Below are 25922 nucleotides of genomic sequence, written 5' to 3' on the forward strand. Positions count from 1 at the left end.
CAGGAAAAGATAATTCTCTTAAGCAGACTGTTAATGGTGGAAGGAGACAGCAGAAGTATAATTATATTTCAGTCCATGACCTGGCATGGAAAGGGGCTCAAGAATATCCCCCCCCAATTAAATTTAAAGTTTATGAATCCACAACCTGTGTTTACAGCAAGCAGCCTTATTTGTCTCGTTTTGGAGAAGTCTCTCTTCAGTTGTAGACACTGAAAAAAACAGTCCTTGTTCTTCCCAGATTTCCTTTAAATAGACATGCCTTCTCCCCCACATATTTGGCTGATAGAGGAGTTACGTTTGCTCCAGGAATGAAGCAGTGATGCTTTTCTGTATCTACTTTCACTGTGTGTTTAACTAATTCCAAAATACTGTTATTTTTACAACATTCTTCATATTTTCATGTTGTGACTTCATCCGTAACTGCATGTCAGGTTTTAGATGGTACTAGTTTTGCATTATAAAGGGAAACAGAACTTTTATTTGTAAGCTTTTTACTTTAATACTTGCAGGAAAATGTTATTTGAAGTATCTGTGTTTAGCTCTGTCACTGATTCCTTCAAAAGACTTTGCAGAAAGTATACAATGGGAGTAGTTTATATCCTAGCACATAACATAAAAAGCAGTCATCTTTATCTAAAAACAGTAATAGAATAGGCACAACTGGTTTTTACAAAAATTGAAGGCTTTTTTCAAAAGCTCATTTATTAGAACTCCTGACAGAATGCCTGCTGAAGTCCATGAAAATCCCCATCTGTAAAGATTTAGGCGTATTGTTTTATGAATTAGAAACAATGTCAGTATTTCCCATTTCAGCATTTTACATTAGACTGAATATTTTTTGCAATTATTGATAAATCCACTTTTATGAACATAAGCCATCACAAAATATCTTCCTACATTTATTTTTTTTAATCATTTCCAAAATAATCTATCCTAATTCTGCACTTAAGGTTAAAAAAGAAGTCTGGACTACAATAATTTTAAGTAATAAATATGATGGAACTTCTGGGAACTGGATGGAACACAAAGTACAAAATAGCAAAATGGAACAATAAAACCTCTACTACCTCTTTGCAACAGCAATATGTAAAATCAGGTAACACTGGGAAGACACGTTTGTGAAAGCACAACTATCCTAGAAAAGCTTTATTAAGGGGTAAAATTAATTGGAAGATCCTTCTCAGAATTAGTCAGAAGATCCTTCTCTAGCTGATCATTCTAAAATGCAACTGGTCCTATCCCTTCCCCATACAAGATGAGTCTGTGGACAAAAAAAAACCCAACCCCGAGTTCCTCAAAAAACAACTGCACCATGGGATAAAGAATGCAGAGGAAGAACACTGCTGCTCCCCATGGGTTGAAAAGTCTCATAATACCCAGCTGAGGACATATTCTCGTAATCCCTGCTCTCTCACTTATAAAAGCAGGGAAGACTACAAGAGCCTTCCAAGGAATGAAAGCTCATGGTATCTTGGGTCCTAAGTAGTAGAGAGAAATCTGTCAGGCCAGATTATCTAAGTGGGGGAAGTGACCACAGTATTAACTGAATTTAAGGCCAAATCACTCCCACAAATCCTTTTCTTAATCTCACTCATAATACCTTCCCCTCAATTCATTTGGTGGCATTAATGACTTCAATTTAAAAAAGGCAAAAATTAAACAGAAACACCACACCCCCACACAACAACACACCATCAAAAAAACCACCCAACCAAAAATCCCCAAACCACAAACAAAAACCCCACACTGAAACATTATGATTCACCCTTACGGCACTATCCAAAATGAGACAGAGATGATTGAGGTGTTTGTGCTTCATCTCCATCATAGCAGACACAGAACATAACACACAGATAAAATTCTATTTCCAAACTCCAGGTTCCCATTGTGAGCTGCAATGAAGCCTACAAACAACCATTGCATCACTGACTTATGTTGCATCATCCACAGTTCAAGCCACTGACAACTGGCCATGAAATGGATAAAGGTTAGCATGCTGAGGGAACTGGGCAGGGGAAGGAGGAGGAGAATCTTTTTTCCAAGTAAGCTCACATCAGATAGTATGAAAAAGAGACATCACTGAACTCTAACGAGACTTAAACACAAGATTTTTTTTTCTGTAAACTCCCCAGTTTAAATGAAATGAGGAAAAAATTATTCTCCGCAGACACTTACCAGTGAGAAATGTTTACCCTGAACACGCCTTGCTGAGTAACTGTCTAATACTACCACCGTCTCTACTCACTCACCTTAAAGAATTTTGTTTCTCAGAGTCGTGAATCACTGATTACAAGAGCAGAAACCATCTTAGCCACAGGAGCCTTTTAGCATCTTAGATCTAGCTTTAAAAATAGTTTTGAGGGGTGGAGACTGTGTGCTCACCCACGAAAGCCAAAGCCCCCAACTCAAAGGAACTATTTTGTGGCCACTTCATTTCACACTTCTTAAGGTAAAAGCTTTGTTTTGCTTTTTTCAACCTTCTCAATAACTGATTTTCAGGACTGGTGATAGAGAGAAGTTCCTTTTTGCCAGGACTTTCCCTACTTGTACACTAATCAGTCCCACGTAGCAGCCTATGAAGCTACGTAGCTCGCTGTGTGGCCCTTCAAAGTGCCATTTCCTTTGCCTACGCTGGTACCACAGAACTGGAGTGGAACATACGTAACTATTCTGCAGCAAACTAAAGCCCGGGAGCATCATGCACCACAGGAGAAAGGATTTTTCCACCAGTTCTTAGGGATTTACTGGCAATGCTGCTGCAGTATTTGCAGAATTCTTACAACATAATGCAGTTGACTAAAAGTAGCAATGCAGAAAACAAGTCAACAGACTGGCTGCAAACAAGTAGAAAAGAAATGAGAACTACAACAACATATCTAAGTTCTGTGTACAAGCCACACCATCACCTTGCCTTCTCCTTCAACTGGAGGAGGGATAGAGAAAGAGATGGGGCAAACACAAAAGCAGGTAACTGCATTTCATAGAATCCCAGAAAAGGACCTCTGGAACGATCTAGTCCAACCCCCTTCCTGCAGTAGCAGGATTGTGTCCAGGCAGGTCTCATATCTCCTGAGGAGGAGACTCCACAACCTCTCTGGGCAGCCTGTCCCAGTGCCCTGCCACTCTCACAGCAAAGATGGTTCTCCTCATTTTCAGATGGAACTTCCTGTGTTCTGGTCTGTGTCCATTGCCTCTTGTCCTGTCACTGAGTACCACTGAGAACAGTCTGTCCCCATCCTCTAAATATCCACCCTTTAGATATTTATAAGCATTAATCAGAACCCTTTTAAGTCTTTCCCAGGCTAAACATCCCCAGCTCTCTCAGCCTTTCCTCCTAAGAAAGATGCTCCAGTCCCATTAACATCTTTCTGGCCCTCCACTGGACTCTGTCCAGTACTTTCCTGTCTTTCTTGAACTGGGGAGACCAGAACTGAACACAGTAGTGCCGATGTAGCCTCAGCAGGGCAGAGTAGAGGGGCAGGATAACCTCCCTCAACCTGCTGGCCATTCTCTTCTGAATAGACCTCAGAATACCTTTGGCTGTCTTGGTTGCAAGTGCACACTACTGGCTCATGGAAGGCTTGTTGTTCGATAAGACTTCCAGGTCCTTCTCCACAGAGCTGCTTCCCAGAAGGTAAATCCTACACTTGTCTTTGTTGACTTTCATCAGGTTCCCCTCTGCCCAAATCCCCAGCCTGTCCAGGTCTCCCTGACTGGCAGCGCAACCTTCAGGTTTACTGGCCAATCCTCACAGATTTTCTATCACCAGCGAGTTTGCCGATGGTACACTCTGTACCCTCATCCAAGTCACTGATGAGTATGTTAAGACCAGACCCAGCACTGACCCTTAGGGCACACCACTGGCTACAGGCCTCCAACTAGACTCTGTGACACTTATCACAACCCTTTGAGAATTGGCTGAATGGCAGAGCCCAATCTGCCTCACTGTCCACCAATCCAGCCCACACCTCTTAAGTGTGTTTACAAGGATGCTATGAGAGTGGGTGTCAAAAGCCTTGCTGAAGCCAAGGTAGACAATATTCACTGCTCTTCCTTCATCCACTCAGCCATCACAGAAGGCTATCACATCGGTCAGGCATGATTTCCCCTTGGTCCGTCCATGTTGACTATTCCAAATAACCCTCCCCACATGCTTATTAATAACCCCCAGGATAAGCTGTTCCGTCACCTTTACAAGAATGGAGGTGAGGCTGACTGGCCTGTAGTTTTCTGGGTCACCTTCCTTGCCCTTCACGAAGGCTGGAGTGACACTGGCTTTCCTCTGGTCCTCAGGCACATCTTGCAGGTTCATCCCATCAGGGCCCATGGATTTGTAGATACTGAGTTTGCTTAGATGTTCTTTAATCTGACCCTCCTCAACTAAGGGAGGGTCTTCCTTTCACAAGACTTGCTCTCCTGCCTCCAGGGTCTGAGTATCCGGAGGGCCAGCCTTGGCAGTAAAGACTGAAGCAAAGGCAGCATTCAGTAACTCCACCTTCTCTGAATCTTCCATTACCAGGACACCCACCTCATTCAGCAGCAGCCCCACATTTTCCCTAGTCTTTTCTTGTTGATGTAGTTCAAAAAGCCCTTCTTGATGTCCTTGACATGCCTTCCCAGTTCTAATTCCAAGTGGGCCTTAGCCTTCCTTGTTGCATCCCTACATTCTATGAGTACATCCCTATATTCCTCCCACATGACCAGTTTTTTTTTTCCACATTCAATAAGCTTCCTTCTTCCCTTTGAGGGAAGAAGGGTCTATATTCCCTTTGAGGGAATATGATGCAACAAGAATTATGAGCAACTTTTACAAAAGCAAACAAAACCTAAGGTTGATATTTAGCCTGAGCCTTCAAGAAACAAAATGAGGTCTGAGTCCTGAAAGTGAGAAACTGCATTTCCTGTTGCCGATCGGAAACAGCTGCCTTGTTTCAGCCGACTGAGTACAAAACCTCAGAGGGGGAGGAGGTGGAACCCTAACAAGCTATCACAGAATCAGCATCGTAGCATGTAAGAACACCTGTAGATCAACCCAAGGTACACACAGCTCAACTTCAGCACGGCCCAAACACAGATAATTAGGAAACACAAGAGCAAGCATCACTAGAATATCCTCTCAGCTTCAATTGTTCATAAATCCATAACTGATTCTACAACAAGTGCATTCAGTAATTCTAAAAGTATTGCTCTTCCAAAAACCTATCTGGGTTCTCCTTGCTTACGTACACACTTCAGGCTTTCAAATTATTACAGTGCAGAGTAACACAATTAACTTTTATGCAAAGGGCCATCTCCTTTTGCTTGTTCTCATTCCACTACGCTCATTCAACATCCCCAAGGTCTTGACACAGATAGTAAAAGCTGATCCATAGAAATTCAAGACACACAGAGCAACCTACCACATCTCAAAATCATGTCTCCATCTCCAGTCTTCTCTTCCCAAACTGTTAGGTCCTAGGTTCCTTAGTTGGTTTTGTCCAGAAACAGCTCCATATATTCAATCATCATCGCTACCCTTTCTCTGAGACTCTTCTGGCTCTACTACATTGTTACTGAGATGGGGAAAAACAAAGAGGTAAGGGACAGAGCTAGACCTAGATACACCAGCTTCAAGTGCACTACAGATTTCTACATTACACTTCTACATTAAATTAACTGTTCAAAATTACCAGGAAATGTATGACAATTTACTTTTTTGACCACCACTAAATGAGAGGCTGCTGTTCAATCCTCTTGAGTTATCTATCACAACTTGAGATCTCACTCACAACCTCCAAGTTAATCATTACCTCTCAGCATTTTATACACAGCATACTAGTTACTATTTATACACACCGAGTTTTCATTTTATTAACAACCAGTGTGAAATTCCAACAAGTCCTTCTGTATTTCTCCACAGACAACTCATCTTCAGTAACCCAAATAACAGCATCAGCAAGCAAAAATTCTGTAAAGGAGAAGATTAAAAAAAAAAAAAAAAGCACTTTACCTCTCCATTGCCATTAACTTATGAAAACAGCAGAAAGCTATCAGACCTATTTAGCCAGATCACATTTTTCAGTCACAGTGCAAACACAGATAATTAATAACACCTATAAAGAAATAGTGAAAAACACCACCTAAAAGGCACAGGCTATGAGACACTACCAGTATTGGCCTTCATCCATTATACAACGTCACGTTTCATAACACTTGCATACAGACAAATCCTTTGTTCCACAAACTCAGCTACAAGGACACCCTTGGTCAGGTATGCAGTAGTTTTAAAAAAGCAGTAAGGCTACTTCTCATTTTTGAAAATATTAAAGCACTAGTAAGAGGTGTAATTAACAAGCTTTAAAGATTACCTTCATAACATCAGGATCAGAACATCAGTTCACCAAATGATTTACGGCTACAGAATTAATTCCAGCATCTGATTCAGATTGCAAAAAATATTGGAGACTATTCACATAAACTTGCTTCACTCTTCAAACTTTCATATTAATACTAATTTGGCAAGATGGGATACTTCAGTACCTCAAAAGCAGTACACAAAGAATTATTCCTTCCTCAAGACAAGAAGATCATGTTCACATCCCACCTCATTGGTAACTCCAAACCAACTTCAGTGATTTTTAAAGAAAAAAATAACTGAAGTGAATAGAAAATACAAGGCTGTATTCAGACAGACCCATATGAAAACAGCGCAAGTACACCAAAAGGAGCAAAAGGCCTGTAAAATTGCCATGAAAATTGATTACTCTGGGCAAAGTTTACTTACTCACCTTTTACCATGGTGATTGAGGATAATAAAATTTTAAAATGCATGCAAGAAGGAACAAGTAAGATTTTACAGCCATTGATGAATAAGAAATGTTTGTGGCTACATATGGGAATACTTTTCACCAGAGTCACAGGCTCCCCATTAAAGTTGCAGCAAAACTGGAGAGCTGAGCAGCACAGCAACAACAACAAACTCTGAACTGCAATGGGACAGCTTGTTACGTGAACACTGCCGCATTCCTCCTGCAGATAACCCCAACCCGATCTTTATCTTACGAAAACAGGTCAGAACCTACAGGTAGTAAGAGCCACCTGCTCGAGGTGCACATACTATTTTGCTGGCCAAAACAAGAAAATGTTTTGGTTCTCGATTCTTGCATCACAAGGAAATTTTGACAGTTTTGCATATCCCTACAAGCACCAACTGAACACCTACAGCGTTTCAAAGGGCTGAAGCGAGGACATGTGAGTTTAAGCATGCCTAAACTGTAACAGACTGTGTTTAATTAAAGGACTGTATTTAAGTATCAGTCAAGTTTCTTCGGAAATCAACCGCTTCCACATCCCATTACAGCAGGACAGTCCTTGGACAAGTTAAAATGTGGTTTCCTCACAAATAACTGGAACTGTCTTATAGTTCTGAAATCCACATGACTTCAGTTTTATTTTTGTATTTCAAAAGTGCTTCTCCATGTAATTTTTTCAACACAAAAAAATTCCCAAATTTCAACTGTAGATTTGGTTCTCAAAATTGAGAAGCTTGCCCCAATGCTGTGAACATATTGCAGGGTAGGCTGCATCTATTTGTCACAGGCCAAATGATTTGGAAGGGATATCAGAGAGCTTAAATACTCTCTTTCAGCTCAACCAATGGTCAGAACAGGTAGTATCCAAGACTCCTATTCGCTTCAAAGTGTTAAACTGCATCACAAATATATTTTTATTTTAGCATTTTCTGCCCTCACATTACAAGAGTACACAGATATTTGAAGTAGAGAAAAATCTATATAATCAACACCAACCAACATTAAAACAGAAGCTTTGGGATTTAGTATTTTATTACTGGGATGTTCATTATCTTACATGCTCATCAACTTCTTAACGTGAAATGCCCAATGTATTTAAGTGAAAAAGTAAAATATAAGAGAATAAAATACAGTCTTTCAAGGAGTGATTTGTAATTAAATTTCAGTAAGAAATACTATTCCATTAAAGTATAGAATTAAGCATATATAGATGTAAAGTAGAAGGGCACATTATCATTTCTATCAGTAATGATAAAAGATCACTTCAGAAACAGGCTAAGGTATCTCTTTTCAACCGGTTTGTACCAACTGCAACTGTTACTCAGTAGTGTTTAAAGCCTCTCTCCTCAGTAAGATTTAAAGGTTCCTATTTGATTTCTCCTCTCAGGACCTCCAAACAAAAAAGAAAACATCAAAATTAAAAATAAGGGAGATTCTGTCATCCAGCCAGCCTGGTGATGACAGTGTAATAATATTCTCTACAGTGTATTTGCTAGTGCTTAATGCAGTCCATACTGTGTGTCCTAACACATTATGCAAATGACACACACATGAAAGAAAACGTCTATCTCAGAGCACACCCCTCCACCAACAGCCAATCTGTAATTAGCCATATCCTCTGAGGGGGCACCTCTTTCACTCTCAGCAAAGCAGCAGCTGCTGGCAAACAGAAATAAAGAAATTTGGAACAAAAATAAGCCTACTACCTACACTCCCAAAGGTGTATGCTCATGGTTGCAAGCCAAAGCCAAAACCTAAACAGCTGTTTGTGTTCTTTCAGAACACCCACACAGAACCTCTCATGTCCAACACCAAATATTTACTAATATGATTTATATCAGGCTCTGTCAAACATCACACTGTTCAAAGAGCTGTAGCAACAGCTCCCAATGCTTCCCTCATAGTTTCTGAACTACATACAAGTTTTTCAACACAAAAAAAAAATCAAGAACACAAAACAGAAAGCAGCAACACTTCCTGCTGAATGCAATTCACTGATGACATACACAACAATAGTACAGTACACCAATCCAGAAAGATGCAACAGTTGTGGAAATAAAGACATTGAGAGAACAAAGCAGATACCCATGCCGAGTTTTTATTTCCCTATTATGAAGTGATCCAATATATAACTCTAGTATCACCTCCCCAGAGCAGCTGTCTTTGAATCTAACAGCAATAATAAAACAGTAAATTCAGGAAACTGTTTCAACATTCCTAACAGAAGATGGTATATAACAATTCAGGGACTGGCTAGAGTTCTCACAGAACTGGAGTAAAGGAAAAATGTATTTCACCCAGTTTTAAAAAACAAGACACAAAAACCCCCCAAAAAATCAAAAAATCACCCACAACAGAGGAAGCCTTCCCATTAATCTTTAGGTATTTAAGAACTGTTTACATAAAGCAGCTTATCCCACCTTGCAACTGTACGATTAGGCACTTTCAGGTTTATAAGATGATGTGTCAAACATCAAACCCATTTGATGTCACTGTTTTCCCACCCATCAGCTGTACTTTTACCATATGTATCTACTACTAGTAATGGAGAATAAATGCCATGGAAGTGTCTTTGCAAAAACTTTAAAGACGACAAGACACAAGAAGGATTTTGACAGGGGAAATGCACAATATTTACATTAATCTACACTTTGTATAATAAGCAGGCAAAGCGTGACATGATTATCCCCATTCATCAACCAACATGACCAGACAGCATAATTCTCATCCACTATTTATATATCACTCTAGGCATAACATATTATTTAGTGTGTGTATATATATATATGTATTATCTGTTATGGTAGGCAGACAAATACTTCCTCTGTAGCGAGACCCTGAATTGAAGGATTTGATGAGATCATAGGATCTGACACCTTCTACAACAAGAGGATCTACACCTAACAGCTCAGAATGACTTCTGTACAACTGTCAATTCAGACAGTTTCTACACCAATGTAGAGGCCTCACCATTTACACTAGGGCCAACTCACGTTTTTTAAAAAGTGACCCCTGTTAACAACAGGAAATAAATTTGTTTTCATTTAACATAATTTCCTCATTTTTTTTCTATTTGCTTCCTATCCTACGAAATTTTATATACAAACAATGGCAAGGAAGAATGATGCACAACCTCTGCATGCTACAAAATCTGCATTTTTCTCCCAGCTATCAGAGGAAAAAAACCCAATTACAAAGCATCAGTACATATTCCTAACAGGTTAGTCTAACACTGCCACACAGACTTCATTAGGAAGAAATACAAAATTTGTTTCTTCTAACATTGCTCACAGGTTGCACATTTATATTCTAACTATCTACACAGCAACATATGATAATAATGGCAGCAGACAGCTTTTAGTCTTTTCAGAGCCCATATTATTCTGTTGAGCTATGATTTGTTCATCCACTTCCAGCAAAATTTTCATAAATTTAAGAGGGACAAGATCACAAATGCATACAGTGTGTAAGATTAAATAGCTTCTCTTCCCCAACTGTTCTCTTAATTGTGTTTGCAAGTGAATACAAGAGACAAGAAATAATACATCTGAAGTAGATGTTGTTTTCACAGTTTTATAACAGAAATCATTAAAAAGCTTATGCAAGGAAAAAGGTCAACTCTGCACTTTGATGTTTGTTAAACGTGTTAGAGAAAAGTTTTCACTTAATGCACATACTGCATGCAATAAATGCAATTATTTGTACTGACACAGATCAAGATACTCTTCAGTCCATCAGGTTTCTCTATCAAAAAGTGGGTTATTTTCAGACAATAATCAAAGCTGTTTGATCCACAAAGGTGTGTTTCTGGTAAGCAAAAAATCACGTTAGAAAATATCAGATGAAGTTACAGTTCAAGGCAGATCTCTTTTCTCAAAGGAACTACTTGCTGGTTTATACTGTCGCTTATCAGACACATAGCATTTCCTTATGGAAGAGCTCCATGTTCTGTCAAATTATCTTAGGTTTCCTCTGACATAAATAAGAGCAGAAGTCAGTGGTACACTTGCATGATTAAACAGGATTTGACTCGAGCTTTCTGAATACTTGCAGCCGCAACTCCTGGCAATGCTGGTATTTAGATTGAATTTATTCTCCCTTGGTGCAAGGTTTGTGCAGAATTCTCTATCACCATAAGTAACACACACTTCCAGTCACTAGGTTTGGTATTTGTCTATTATTTGACATGTAACATCTTACAAATGCATTTCTCCAATTGTCATTTTATGCATCAGGCATGGAAACAACACTGATATCCAACAATACAGAGCTCCAGGACAGTTTGCATGTTTGCAGGCATAATCACACAAAGATTGAAAAGCAGGATCAAAATACAACCTTTTCAGTGCTAGTGCCCCATAGTAGCTAGCAGTAACACCTGGGAGTCACCACTTGAAGTTTACCAATGTCATCCCAACTGGATTGTTAAAATAGTCAACGATCTATTAATTGTTGTTAGTGAGAATGCCAATCATTTTCTATTTTTAGTGTCATCACTGCCCTTCTCTGGTTTCTGACCCTTCCAGCACAGGCTTCTATTCAGTTTACACAGTTGCACTCTCTCTGATAAAGTGTAGGAGTAAGAATATCATGAGTTTTTCTCCTCCTTTCTGAAACTGAGTATTTGTGTTACAAAGCAAGTACTAAATAACCTCTGACTTTTCTTTTACAGAAGTCTTTAGAAATGTATTTCCCAAGTATTGCCAAATACACAAACTTACAGGCATCTCTAAAGACAGTCAACTATTCTCCAACAACTCAGCTGTTAAGGAGGAAAAGAAGAAATTCCGTAAGATCAAAACCCCACACACTTAATGCAAATTATCAGAAATTTGTAATAAATATCAAAATGTGTACATGCTCTAATGAGCTGCAGTCCAACAGAAAAATATCTAACACTTAAAGTTATTCTAAAAGTATTTTTAGCATTTTAATAGCTGAGGAAACAGTATTGTTTACAATAAAAATTCAGTTTTTAAAGCCACACATGCTGTGGTTAATATTTGTTTATCCTACATTTAACATTTTAAATTTCATTTTAACATAGATTAACAGTAAACAATACTGCAAACAGATTTAGAAATTCTTTTAAAGTAAATGCAAAATAGTGGTAATAGAAAAGAAAAAAAAACCAAAACACAATCTTTTTTGTTGTGCCTTTCTAGGCAGAGGAAGGGAGATTAAATTTACACTAATGAAGAGGCCAGTCCCAGCCCTAAATCTGGACAGGCCAGTGGATGGGATGTTGTGTCTGAAGTAGTACTGCCTGTACCTCAGCAGAGCTTAATCACTCCAGCAAAACACTGCTACAACCTGACGAAACAGAGATAGTATACGCCTATTAATCTGAAAGCCAGAAAGAACACACTCTCACTTATCTGTCCTTATGAACATAAGCTCAGCAATTCTTGCACCCATGTGCAAATGTGTGTCAGATTTCAAACAGAATGGCAAACAGCCCTGAGAGTCCCTGGCCTCCTCTGCCAGCTCCCCCCAGAGCCCAGAATACGTGATCTGTCCCTTTGAACAGGCGCTGTACGTTCAGAAGGGAGCCTGCAAGCCTGAATGCGCGATCTTTGTTCTCAACAATCCTTTCAATGACGGGGTTCTGGAGTGACAAAGACCACCAGGTACAGTGTCAAAGAGGAAAAAGAAAAGAAAAAAGGCAAAAATAAAAACAGAAGTCGTGGCAAGGCATGACCAAATGGAACACAGTATCAGAGTACACACACATCCAAAACAAGCAGAAAACCACCCCAATTATCAACCAACACATGCATTACCTAAAGGAGTCAAATTGCATGTCCTCAATTCTGCCCCCTCTATGCAAAGAAGCATGAGCTCCTCAGTCAGACATTCCCTTTCTTTGTCTGACCACGGATCTCAAACCCAGAGGACAAGTTTCTCAGTTCTTGATCAAACCTTTACGATTACAGCTGTACATCTCTGAAACCTTTTAGCTGGCTGAAAATCCAAATTTCTGTTACAACTCCCATGCCTGTGATGAACACAAGCTATGCTTGAAGCCTTCCTTGTGACAACCTCCACAGCTAAACAATAAAGGTAGATGAGTTAATACTGCATTACAATGAGAACACCATATGGGGTACAGCATCTCAAAACCATAAATTAGTTCCCAAAACTGCTAAAACCTTGCATGTCAGTATTAGCACATTATAAAACCCTGCAGCTGCAACAACCTTTTGCAGACTTGAAATTCCTTTTAACAGTAATTGTGTTTCACTAAGGTATTTTCTGACTTGTTCCAATACAAAAGCGGATCTTACAGTTCAATACAAGACTTCAGTTAGAGGGATTTGTTCACATGTAATACATCAAGTACTGTACACAGCAACTGTTCCATCAACTGAACCGAGACAGTAGATGGCAAGCCACCGATCCTCACTCTCACTTGGCATCTTACACCACTCTATGAAAAAAGTTGCAAGAAAGTAAGGAAAGTGAGTTGAACTCGAAGTATACTGAAGTAACAGAGAAAGCAGCACAACCTTAATGAGGCATTCCTGACGGCTGTCTACATTCAAACAAAGATAATGCTAGGCCTGCTGCGATTAAGTGTAATCATCAGCATAAGTGCATGTTTTCTAGCAGTTACATTTTAACTGCAACACATATCAGGCAAAACAACAGGCAGAGCAGTCCATTTTGCAATTCCATATCTATTAGTAGTCCTCAATTAGACAGCTTTAACATGATGAGCTCCTAAAGTGCCACAGGCCTTGTTAGGGCTTACCACAGTAGGGATAGGTGAATTATGACAAGCACCAGTGCCAAAAGACCAGCAGTCTCAGTACGATAGAATCAGAAAGCAGATTTTCATTTTTACACTTCCACATGCTGTTTTTCTTCCCTCTTCCCACACTCATTTGAACAGTATTTAAGGGCACATTCTCCAAAAAGGGCCTTGTTTTCAATTATGCTTTTTTAAAAGGACATCAATAAGCATAATGCGTGATTAAATCTACATACAAATTAAGAAGCATAGTTTATCACAAAATCTTCACTCTTAACATCTTCTGTTTTCTTACTTTAGGCTCACATTTTGTTCTCACCTAATCCACCTGCTTTAAGAGACTGTGTAAATTCCTTAATCGAGGTGGTAGCAGTAAGGAAAAGTCTTACAATACCATATAAGCCCCTTTGAAATCAAGGAAAAAGGGTGAATTGAGGATAGTAGTAAACTAGAACCCAGTGTTTTAAAAATAAAGACCAAAACTACAAAAAAATAACCGAACAAAAGACAACCCCACCCTGTAGTTTTAGAAATCACTCTACTGTATTTACATTTCAGCAAACAAAAGGGGAACATCTATATAAAGGACATCCATTTCACAGCCCCCTACACAAGTTAAAGTCTCTTTCACACAGCATGCCCTAACTTTGAGAAATACAAAAGCAAGTTTGTCTCTGAAAATAAAGTTTAAGACTGATCTGAGAACAACTCCACAGAAGCCGTTACACAGACTTTGTTGGATCTGAAGTTACAGCTGTTTCACGGACACTTATTACTATTAATAGGGAACACAGCAGAAAGCATCAGACACGGCTCTGCGTCAAGAACTCCGTGCTGCAAGTGCAAACACGCAACTATGCCACCATACGGCATGCTGTGAAGTTTTTAAACTAAATATACAGAGGACCGTTGCAGCAACAAATCCTATTAACAGAAAACCCCTTATTTAACCTAAGTCTGTGGACACACTCCACAGTAGAGTGGCGAGTGCCGGCTCCAAGGAGGCAGAAGCCAGGCCCGTATCTCTACTAGAAAACACCGGAGTTTGAGTGTGATGGGGGTACCCCAATACTGCCCAGAGAAGCGCTCCCGTCCCTCCGGGACAGGGCAGACAGGCATCGTGACGACGCAGAGAGGGTGAGTATGGTGGCGACAGACCACGATCTAACTACGGGGCTGGGGGGCGCGGCCCGAGGGGACCCCACGGAAACCACTGCCCCGAGGGCGAGGACGGCGAACACTCCGCGGGGCGGGAAGCGGAGCCACCGCCCCACCCGTGAGACAGCGGAGGCTCTCTGCCTCCCGGCCCAGGAGCAACGACCCGAATGCAAGACGAGTGCTCGGCCGGGACGGCTGCCTCTCCTCCCGCTACCGGGGAGCCGCACGCCCGCACGGCTCCCAGCGTCCAACTCCCAGCAACTCCAGGGCGGACGGGCAGGAAGAGAGAGGGAGGGAGGAAGGGAGGGAGAGAGGGGGCGGCCATTAAGCCCGCTCCAGCCAAGCCGTTCCCCGCGGCGGGAGGCAGCCGCCCGACCCGGCCCTACCCGCCGCCGCGTACGCACAGCCCGCGCCCCGCCCGCCCCTGCCGCTCTTACCTGGCCGCCGGCGCCGTTGCCGCCGCCCGGGGGGGGCTCGTTGTCTCCATCTCCGCCGGCTGGCCCCGCTGCCCACCGGGTCGCCATTATTTCATTCCCGGTTACAAAGGAGGCGCAAATCCTCTGGAGCCCACATCAGGGAAGGGAGGGGAGGGGGGAACCAGCACCAGGGCCACTCGCGCACACCCGACGCGACGAGGCCAGCCCCGCCACCGGGGGAAGGGGGCCCGGCCACTTCACGCAGCTGCCATAGAGAAGAGCACCGGGGTAGCCCTGGGCTTCAGCTGCACTCCCCAGCTTCTGCCTTCATGTCTGGCGGAGGAGAGAGAGCAGATGTGTCAGTCTTCGGCACGGGGACGACGACGCCGCCGCTACCGCCTCCTCCACCACCCCGTCCCTTGTTAAAGCTAATTGCACCCGCTCGTCATCTTCCTCTTCCTCCGGCTCCTCCTATCCAGAGCCCCAGCGGCGGAGAGGAGAGGACAGGCGGAGGGAGGCGCCCACTCCCTCCTACTTCGTTACACACAGGCGTTCGCGCGGCGGGTGGAGTGGGAACAGAGGAGCGCTTCCCTGGGCCGCGGAGGCAGGGAAGCCCCGTCCGGCTGGGGCAGCAGGCCGGTCGCTTCTTGCCCGGGCCTGGCCGAACTTTGGGAGAGGACGGGGCAGGGAGCCGAGGGGCCGCTGGTTCACCGGGCCGGGAGGAAGCCGCTGCCTGTTTGCGGCCCTCTCCCGGCCGTAACCAACGCTGTGACCGGGCCAGGGGTGGCGGGAAACGCACAAACTCCGCTTAGGAAACGGCAACAAAAGAGCACTCCCGCTCGGCGGATCTGGGCTTTTGTCTCGTAGGCGAGCCTACCCCGCTTGCAGGCGGCTCCCTCCCCCAGTCTACGTAGCCGGAGCCGTCCGCGATCAGACCACCGCGCCCCACGCCCCGCCCGCCGCCCCTCCCTCGGGCCTCCCGCCTCCCCCCCGCACAGACGTGCCGTTTCGGCTCGACAGCGGCAGGAGGCGGCCGCTTTGGCCGGCCCTGCCCGCCGCCCCCCCCCGCCAGCTCCGTCGCGGCCAATTAGGGCGTCTGGGCGCTGGGGGCCACCGCGCCGCGCCAGCTGCGCCCGCCGCGCTCCTCCGCCACCTGGGCACCGGCCTCGCCCACCGCCGCGGGCGGGGACCGCTCGCTGCGCTCCAGAGCCGCGGGCGTGCCGAGTAGCTTCGGCCAGCGCCCTATTGAAGGCGCGGGGGTTTTGCGCGGCTTAATCGCCTCCCCCGCGCCGGTAACTGCGCTCTTCCTCCGGGCCAGCGCGGCACCTCCTCGTCGTCCGCGGCCTCCGAGTACGGCCCCCCCGACCCCCCTTCCTCCGTCCCCCCCCCCCCTTCCTCCGTCCTGTTACTCCTCCCTTCCACCCTTGCCCTGGGCAGCCCCTGCGCCCGCCCCAGAGTCTCACGACGGCCCCACCCTGACAGGGGCAGGGGCATCAACTAGCCGCATCTCGCCGAGCCCGGGCAGGCAGCCTGACCCACGCCCCCGACGGGCGGCACAGCCCCGCCAGCCCCGGTGCTTACTCGGTGGCCCGCGGGGCTGTGACTCCTCAGCTCCGTGACGACGCGTTCCCGGCGCTTGCGGCTCCCGCTGCCTCCGCCGTTGGGGCCGGCGAGGAGCCCGTCCCCGTCCCCTTCCCCCGCCTCCAGGCTGGCGGTTTCTGTTCCCTCCAAAAATCCACCCACCTCCTCAGACGACACTGCGAGGGCAGGAACTGGCTCCCGGCTGCCTTCCAGGGTACCCGCCCCGCGGCCGGGGAGCGCCGAGCCCGCCTGGCCTGCACCCCGCCACCGGCCTCTGCACCCCGCCCGCCAACGTTCCCTGAGGCGGCAGGCGTCGGCGTCTTCTTCAGCCCCCTCGAGCACTTGGGGTTTTCGGGGGTTCGTACAGGAATAATCTCAGCTTTTCCGGCCTAACTCAGGATTTGGTGCTTCTCTCGCCAGTGCCGACCCGCACCTGGCTTCGTGAGGGCTCCCCCGGCGGGACGGCGGCGGTCACGGCCGCCCCACGGCGGGGCTCTGCGACGGGGCAGAGTCCTGTGGCCGCTTCGTTTAGTGGCCTCCGCGCAGGTGGTAAACGGTTTCTGTGCCTCATCTGTCGTTATCGGAGTCCGTGATTCTTATTTTTTTCCTTCGTTTTCCAGAATGGTGATTTTTCAGCTTAAGGGCTGGACAAGTCTGGAAGGGAGTGAAGAAACCGTATTTGTAAGCAACGGCAAAGGTCGTGTTTTGGTTTTTATCTCAAAGCAATAATAATGTTCTGGGTTGTGGGTTTTTTTTTTTTAACGGTCTATTCATAAGTGATCTCTGAAAAGAAGCGACAGACCCGGTTATCCATCAGCAGCAACTGGCTTCAGCAGCAGGCATGAATATCGCTAGCTGGAGAACCGAGGGAAGAGCTGACGTCCTGTAGCTGGAAGAAGAGTCTCCATGTCCAAACACTGATTCTTGTCAACTGAGGTCACACCTGTCAAGTTTAAAAGGGTGTTAGAATTTGAGGGCTGTGCCACTGATTTGGATGCTTGCCCGCAATTCTGTGTGCTGCCATGGATTTCTGTAGGCATAATAGTTTCTGAAGAAATTGGGTTCCTCAGAAATTTCTGATACTAAAGACAACCTTGTGGCTGAACCTGATGTGCGCCAGAGATTATGTATATGTACTTCAAATACGTGTACTGCTGTCCAGTGGATTGATCCACCGATCCACAGGGTGGTTCTGTCCAGCTCCCTAATGGTTCTTCACTGCCGTACAACATTAAAAGATTAATTGCCATCCAGACCCTGAGCAAGCTGTTGTCCCATCCAAGGCTGTCAAGAAGTTGAAAAGTCTGGAATTAAAGTAACTTTGAATTCTCTGGAGGGTTGACAGGAGGAACAGTTGGGGCACTTTCCCTGTTTAGAAGCTGTAAACCAAACAGAACCGAGAAGGGTAGCTGGGTGCTCCACTGCGTACTGCTCTCTGCACTGTGGTCATCGTGTCAGTCTGCAGAACGTGGTCAAAAATCCATGATCTACATAAAATCAGTTTCATGTCTTCATAGTAATTATAGTAGACGCAGTACCAACTCTAAATTAGCATCATAACTAATATTCATGTAGAAAGTGTCAGATTTATGAAATGTCTCAGATTAAACCACAAGTAGACTCTGAGTGATCATTTAGTATCTATCAAGTCTCTATTTATATCAGCACAGCTACATCAATACAGTGACAAATACTCCATTTTTGCTTTTCTTACATTGCCAATCAGTTTCTCTAGCTTTAGCTTTCAAACTATAATAGGGAGATGAAAATCACAGAGGAAAATGTGATCCTAGAATCACAAGTTACTTCATAGCTAGGCTGAGGAAATAGATCTTACTATTAACTCTGAGAAGGTTATATTTGTGTAATTATCAAAAGAGTGTTTACACTAGCAAATCCTTATTAAATTGTGTACTTCATTTTCTTCCTCTTAATCACAGTGTTCTCTGTTTTTTTTTTGTGGCAGATGTTTTTGTTGGAGACACTGGGGTTTTTTTAGGACTTTCATGTATAAGGCTATGCTGCTGTAATTTTTCATTTTAAATATGGTGTCATAGTTACAACAGAAAAAGAAGGAGGCAAGCTTTCAGAAACATGCTTGTTATCTTGGATTCATAACACGCAATCAAAACCTCAGAGTCCCTTAACCACCCTTGAAAGTGATTTAATAAAAGAGGTTGGAAAAGCAGAATTAGGGTAACTGAAAGCTATAATTTCACTTTCTCACCTTCCAGTCTGAAGGTGTTGACACGTATTCGCTTAGCAGACAGCTGCAGCAGCTTAAAGTGTTAGCACCGTCCTACTGTTTATTATTGCTCCTTGCTAAAGAGTATCATCCCCACAGGAGAGCTAGTGCAGACATCTTTGAGCGCACCTCAGCCACTTCAGTGCAAAGTCTAGCAGCTGAATTTAAATTGCTGAGGTAAGCAGAGTTAAGCCTGCACTGCAGTTCAGGGGCTGAGGTGTGCTCTGTTGATCTGTTCTGCTCGTTCTGCTGGGTCAGTGGTGGTGCAATTACAGGGCTCTATCTTCTTAAGATGTCATTTACTGAATGAATGAGTTGGTACCTTAAGAAGACAGATATTCCAGAGGCTAAATTCTGGACATCAAAATGCACTTGGCCACATAGGCTGAAAGATGGAAATTCATTGCATTATGTGTGTTGTAGGTACCTGCCTCCTTCCCACGTGGTCCTTAACATCCGCCTCTAGCAGGGCCCAGGGCGTGCCTTCCTCTCCCACGTACAACACGTGTTTAGACATCTAACCTGCGCCCAGCCCGCTGTGAACCAGCTCACTCCCCAGGCAGTTACGTTGTCCTTGCCATCCTGAAGGCCCTTGCTTTTCTCATCAGCTGCAGCCACAAGCAGAGAGATGGCTCAGCCATTGCCAGTCCCAAGTGTCCTACCTTTGTGTTAGAGACCAACACGAATGGAGAGAAACAGAAGTTAAAGTGAGAGCAGGTTTCTTACAGGACTTTTCAGATTAGATTGGAGTGGAGTACCTGGGTAGGGTAGATTAGATAGGCCATAGTAGGAGATAGCAGTAAATTTTGAGTATTTTGTGCTGGGATAAGGAGAAGAATGGAAAGTCTGAAAAGTTAAGCAGGAAAAGGACTGAGTTTAACAGGGCCTGAGTTTGGGGATGAAAGGAAGAGTGAATGGGAGGAGACAGGCCTCTAAGCAATTAGTTTGTCCTGATGTTTGCTCTCGGAAATTGTCACTTGTAGCTGCTGTTACCATTCTGATAACGCTTTCTACTGTAGACCCCAGCTGCTTAAATCTCATGGTCAAGGCTCGCTTTGAGAGATTCAGACTGAACATGGACACCTCTGCAGTCTCCTCTGTTTTGGAGATAACACTGCCTTGATGGAAGTGTTTGTGAGCACTGCTGTGAACTCCCTGGCTACAGACTTGCTGGCACATGGCCAAAGCACCCATTGGTGTCAGTCCAGCAGCTTCCCTGCTCCCCAGGATGTGACAGGTGCCCTGCATGAGAACTGTTCATTAGATGCTCCCCAGGATGGGAGATCGAGAAGTGGGTGACACACACATTTTTCATTAATTGATATTTCCAAGACACTACAGCTAGTAGACAATCTCTCCCTAGACATGTAAAAGCCATGAAACCATGCCAGGAGCTACACAGCAATAGGACCACTGTCTGTAACTGTATTTGCTTCACCAATTTTTGCACTGAGATTCCTGTGATTCAGTCACGATACAGACATCTGTCTCCTGTCCAGCACTAGTACATTATTCATCCTAAGCATCACTGGTGATGGCTGTTTCTCACTCTATGGGCATTCCTATCACACTCTGGCAACAAAAATAGATGTCATCACAGCCATGCCTCCATCTTGGTGCCTATGTATAACCTAAACTCTTACTGAGTGTCTCCTGTCTTTTATTTCAGTATTCACAGGAGATCAGACCAACCTCACATAGCCCTGGATGCTGGTCCTTTTCAAATGATATACTGCATTGACAAAGAGAACTGCAGCCAGAGCTGCCACTGGGTCCAGAGTAAGAGAGGATTTTGGCATCCTGAAGCTCTAGTCATGCCATCTCCACCAGTCACAGGGTGCTATGCAATATCCCCTGGAAGAACCACCATTTTAAGCACATACTCTGCAGGGTTTATCTCTCAGGGAAAACCTCTGCCTATCTGAAGTTGTGGTGAAAAGGAGGCATTTGCCTACTGAAAGCCAAGGAGGATGCTTAAGATGTGTGGTGGGGTGTGCATCTTGAAAGCGTTAAGGTGTCATCTATGAGCTGGAACAGTGATCATCTTACGACCACTCATCAGAGACATCCAAATATCCTATGAACAGAGAGGTAGCAACAGAAGGTAGTGGGGCCTTGCAAGAGGTGACTGTCAAGGCACAAGAAATGAGATAGGACATGAGAGGACTATGCTTATGATGCAGACATCCAGAGAAGGATTAACCATTTGGAGCAAAATTTGGCTGGATAAAGTTAAAAGAAAATTTATATACTGCAAAAAGAAGAATGTATTGAAGGCATGGAAAAAATGTATAGCAGGGTCTCCATTCTGAGATACAAGGTCGATTGCCAGCAGTGCCCAAGAATAATGATCTGTGCAGAGCAGGTACAGAGCAAGTCTGCAGGCAAGCACTGGGTTTCAACGAAGGGCAAATGGAATCTCCTGCGGGTGAGGCACTGAAGCAGACCAGAACCAGCATCACCAGCATCACCAGGCTGGCTGAATACAGGGGAGGAGGAGAGAAAGGGATTCTCTGTAAAACCAGAACTGTGTCACTGGTGACACATATGTCATCAAAATATCCTCTAGTGCTAAGCCAACCAGTCTGGTGGGCAGTGCAGCCTCTTGCCTTCCCCTGTGATCCTTCCTCTTGGCATAGCTGTAAATGACTTGCAATGAGACAGCTCAAGTATAACATTGCATAAATGCATGGCAGGCCCAGGACTGTGAGGTGAAGATCAATGACTACTGTGTGTGCTCAGTGAAGCTGAGAGGAGTATTTCTGGCTGTGCTCTCAGGACCCCTGTCCTCAGACTGTGGTCACTCAGTAGAGATGTGCATGGGAAGATGACAGCCATTTCCATGGAGGAGCTACCAGGGCTTATTCCTTATCCTGTGCCAGGACATCTCCTCCACCCATTGCTTTGAGGACACCTCAACATGTTTCCAGTAGCAACATGAGATGGCATAGATTATCCCACAGCATAAGTAATGACCTTATCCTGAAATGTGTATGGACTTGGTCAGGCTGTCTTCTCCCACACCAGCTGTGGGATGATGATGGTAGACAGGGAGGAGTGTTTTGCCAGGCATTGTGGGTTTGGGTCAGCTTTCTCAGAGGTAGGAAGCTGGGTCTGGTCTTTCCACCCTACACAAAAGAGATTTTTATTTATTTTAATCCAGGCTATGCAGTGCTGTTGTTTCCTGTCCCTTTCTGCTCTTCTTGGAGGCAGAGCAACTCAGTGTGCGCTTGCATGCTTATACCTCTGACACCTTTGCAGAGAGAAGGTGTGACATCACCACAACAACAGAAGAGCAGGTCTGAGCACTGACTAAACCCAGGGTTTGGAAGAGGGGGCAATGTACTGCCTACTCTCAAAATACTTTGTGGGTTTGAAGGAACTAACGAAGTAACATTATAGCTTGGGTGGATGTCTGGGCATCTAGCCCTAATCCTGCTGGAGAAAGGAGCCAGTAGTTACCTACTTTTGGGAACCAGCTAGCTACCCTATGAAAAACACTGTCTCGGCTGATGTGCCTTCCACTTTTCAGTGTAGTCTTGGAAAACAAAGCTGAGGTGCGTCCGTCAGGATGTTGTTCCTCATGCAGTCAGGGTGGCGATGCCCAAGGCACAAAGAGAAGCCAGCATTTGACAGTGAGATGACTGTTCCTCCTGGCCAGCACCACTGATCCGGCACCAAAGAGAGAGGAAGTTGTGTTTGGGTAAGAGGCTCGTGGTATTTCATTTCCCTTTGGAGAACAGATGACCAAGTAGTGAGGTAGGTTATTTTTCCATGAGAAATGTGTCCAAAACGGGGATGTTGAACATTTTCTGATGTCTTGTGAATTCACAGCCTAACTTGGTACATATTAATGCTCCCCTGTGTGCCTGTGTAAAGCTCCCTGAACTGGACCTGGAGGTGTTTGTGTGAGGTTCCCAATGTGTGCCAAGGCAGGCTGATGCACAACTTTTACAGCAATAAGCCTCAGTTGTTCTCACCAGCCAGCCCTGCTATTCTGAGTCTGGGGGTTGGTACGTTTTGGTGGGTTTGGGACCTCAGTATTTCAGCTCCAGCAGTGAATCTGGTACTCTGTAAAGAAATACAAAATTGTTCAAGCCTGCAGGAATTTACCATCATCCAGCCAGAGACAAAAACAATTTCAAGTATAATTCAGTGAGCCCAGGGGAATGAGTTGCAGTGCAAAATTTGAGAAGCGAGATTATGGTTAGGAGGAGCCCAGCAGAACTCACTTTACTTTCAACTTGGGTTCCTAGCAATGAAAATCTACTGAAAGCAAAGCAAAACTCGTGTTTTTCATGTTTTGCTGTTGGAAACTGTCGCCGTGGAATAACAACTTGTCTCTGAAAATGCCATGCCTGTTTACAGCAAGATTTCCTAATTTGTAAAGGTCCAGGGGAAAAAAATTATCACTCCCATCTCTTCTGCATTCACTTAAGCTATCTGCATTCTTTCATTTGTTTTAAATTAGAGGAGCCAGAGTCTAAGAGATAAAGTCATCAGCCTCAGTTCTGCTGAGGGTTTATTCACTTTAGGTCAAACAATGTTAGCTTGTTTTAGAAAGCCAGCAGGGACTATTAGATGTGCAGCATTTTCCCTCAGAAACCCTCCCCTCCCACACACGCACGGTTTAAAAGAGTTCAAGGCAATAAATATCCAATCTATTTAAAATTGGCCGTGACAGAAAAGGTTTAAGTGCTCAAATGGCAGAGAAGAGTGAGATGACAATCCGGGCTCCCTTAGCTCCTCTGCTGAAATTACAGCCCATGTTTGGTTCTGTGCTGCCGACTGGGAGGTGACAAATCAGCCCTATTTTGTAAAATGTTTACTTTAACTACCGAACTGACAATCAGGGTGGAAGTGGATGGTGGTGACTTTACAAGGGTGTTATCACTCTCTCCTTGCTTTATCACATAATCAGCAGTCTGGTCAGCTGATTAGTTTAGCAACACAGAGGTGCTAACAGCCAAATCCAAAATTCAGGCTACCCATCTTGTGTTTCTTCTGGGTGTCCACAGCTTCCCTCTAGACAGACCAAGAGTGACAACTTTATCCTCAGCCCTGCCGTTTAACAGATCTTCCTCTGGGGCTGGGTCAGGATAGCTTTCAGGCATTGAGGAGAAGAAGCTCAGGAGTAGATGGGATACATTTACATCATATGAAGAGGTTGATTTCATCAGAACCCTCCCTCCTTCCAGCAGTGACATGCTCCACCCAAAGACAGTGGATCAGTTGCTGCTTTCTTATTTTGCCTACTCTGTCTCAAGAGCTTTTACTTCGCTTTGACCTCATCAGAACCTCACTACCAGGTACCTTGTAAAAACCACCTACTCTTACGGGCTTCTAAACGTGACTCCATGTGCTGCTACGACCGCTGCTCAGCTCTCTTTTCACCCAAGAGAGACACGAGAGATACGCCCTGGGACAGCAGGACAAGGCTCTGAAAGTGATACGACACTGTGGGGTTTTGTGGTAGCTTGTGGGTTGTTTTTTTCTTTTCCTCACTGCTTTACTACCACCCCTCTTCCTGCTCTGGGTTTTAAAAAGTGAGATAAAAAATGGGTGACAGTATCACAGTATCCAGGACAGCGTGACACCCCCCACCCAAAAAAAAAAAAAAAAAAAAAAAATCTATGAGGCAAGCTGGATTGTATTTATGTCTGTATGGCATGAATTTTCCAGAAGAGTCTGGATTAAGAATATATTTGGCATTTTAACAGAGCTAAACTGTCACCATAGCTTCCTGGAACTCTATTCTAGTAGAAGTATTATAAATTCCCCAGCAAGCTACGTTCTACTTCCAGAGAAAGGATGTCTATGAATGCTGCTTTCAAGGAGGAAAAAAATTGGATTCATTCTCCTTCAATACTTTACATCCTTTTGAACAAGTATTATATGCCACAGAAGATGCTGGCTGATCAGAGTTGGAGACATTACCTAAAGAGTGATTTTGCTCCCGTTTTAGGGACAGAATGATGACTGTGGGACTTTGGGACATCTGTGGTTGGGCTCAAGTTCCAAGCGGCTCATTTGCTTGTACAGAAAAAGAACCTGTAGAAGCCCATCCATGCAAAATATTGCAAGTAATGAAGAGAAACGCTCATTAATTAACTGTAAACAGGCGATGTTTACTGCCTGTGCAAACCGTAGTATGTATAGCAGAAACTAGCTGACTGAAGAAAGCATTGAGTATAACATGTATCTAGTGTGACTACATTAATTGTTAGCACCCGTCACCAGTTTGTCCCTGTTTGGCAGTGGACTTGGAGTTGCAAATCTAGACAAAAATCAATCCAGAAATCTGATCATAATGCTGGGAGAAGTCAAAATGAAAGTAATGAGCTAAGGAACAAAGCCACGTTTGCAGAATGTTTTCAGCCCAGTCTTCTGCTGAGACACCCTCAGATGTTCATTTCAGAGCTGCTTTCCCAGAAGAAAGCAGCAGCCAAATATTTTAACTCATTAGATGTACTCGGACTCGTTGCTGCAGCTTGTGCTGTTTCACATGCGCCAGGCTCCCAATGGCTCTGTGTGGATGCAAAGTATGTCCACACAGAGGTCATCTGCAGGATTAGACCGAAGTGTTACAAGGGAGGCAAGGGGAAATAGTCCAAGTTAACTTAATTCTCAAGGCAGTCCTTAAGCCCTAAGCAAAATGCAAAACAAACTCTGAGCACAGTAATGCAAAGCACTTTTTTCTGAAGTCTAAGGACAGGGCTTAGTCTTTTTGGTACAGGAAGAGTGGTCTGATTGGATGGGGATGGTCTGCTAGATTTCAGGCCTATACAACTGCCTGAGGAGAGGGCCATGGGTGTTACACAACTTCTATAAAGGTAATTATCCCTAATAACTTGGTCTGATTAATATAAAAAGGAAATCTCAAGGGAAACCCTCCCCCTTGATACGCGGTATTCTTGTTTGCGCTTCTCATTCCTAGACCAGTAGGACCAGCTGCAGGAGCAAGAGGTTCTGTTCCA

General features: G+C 44.3%; 1 protein-coding gene across 1 annotated transcript in view; it reads right to left on the reverse strand.

Annotated features, from left to right (window-relative positions):
• The window catches only part of ARHGAP21 (Rho GTPase activating protein 21), a gene marked incomplete at its 5' end in the record, with an annotated part of 113090 nt that extends 97863 nt beyond the window's left edge, over window positions 1–15227 (reverse strand). The window contains one exon of the mRNA XM_084279697.1: window positions 15141–15227. Within this exon, the coding sequence (XP_084135823.1) occupies window positions 15141–15227 (87 nt within the window). The remainder of the gene's footprint in view (window positions 1–15140) is intronic.
• Between the last annotated feature and the right edge of the window lie 10695 nt (window positions 15228–25922).

The sequence above is a fragment of the Gallinula chloropus genome (assembly GCF_964237585.1).
Source record: "Gallinula chloropus genome assembly, chromosome: 2".
Taxonomy (NCBI): Eukaryota; Metazoa; Chordata; class Aves; order Gruiformes; family Rallidae; genus Gallinula; species Gallinula chloropus.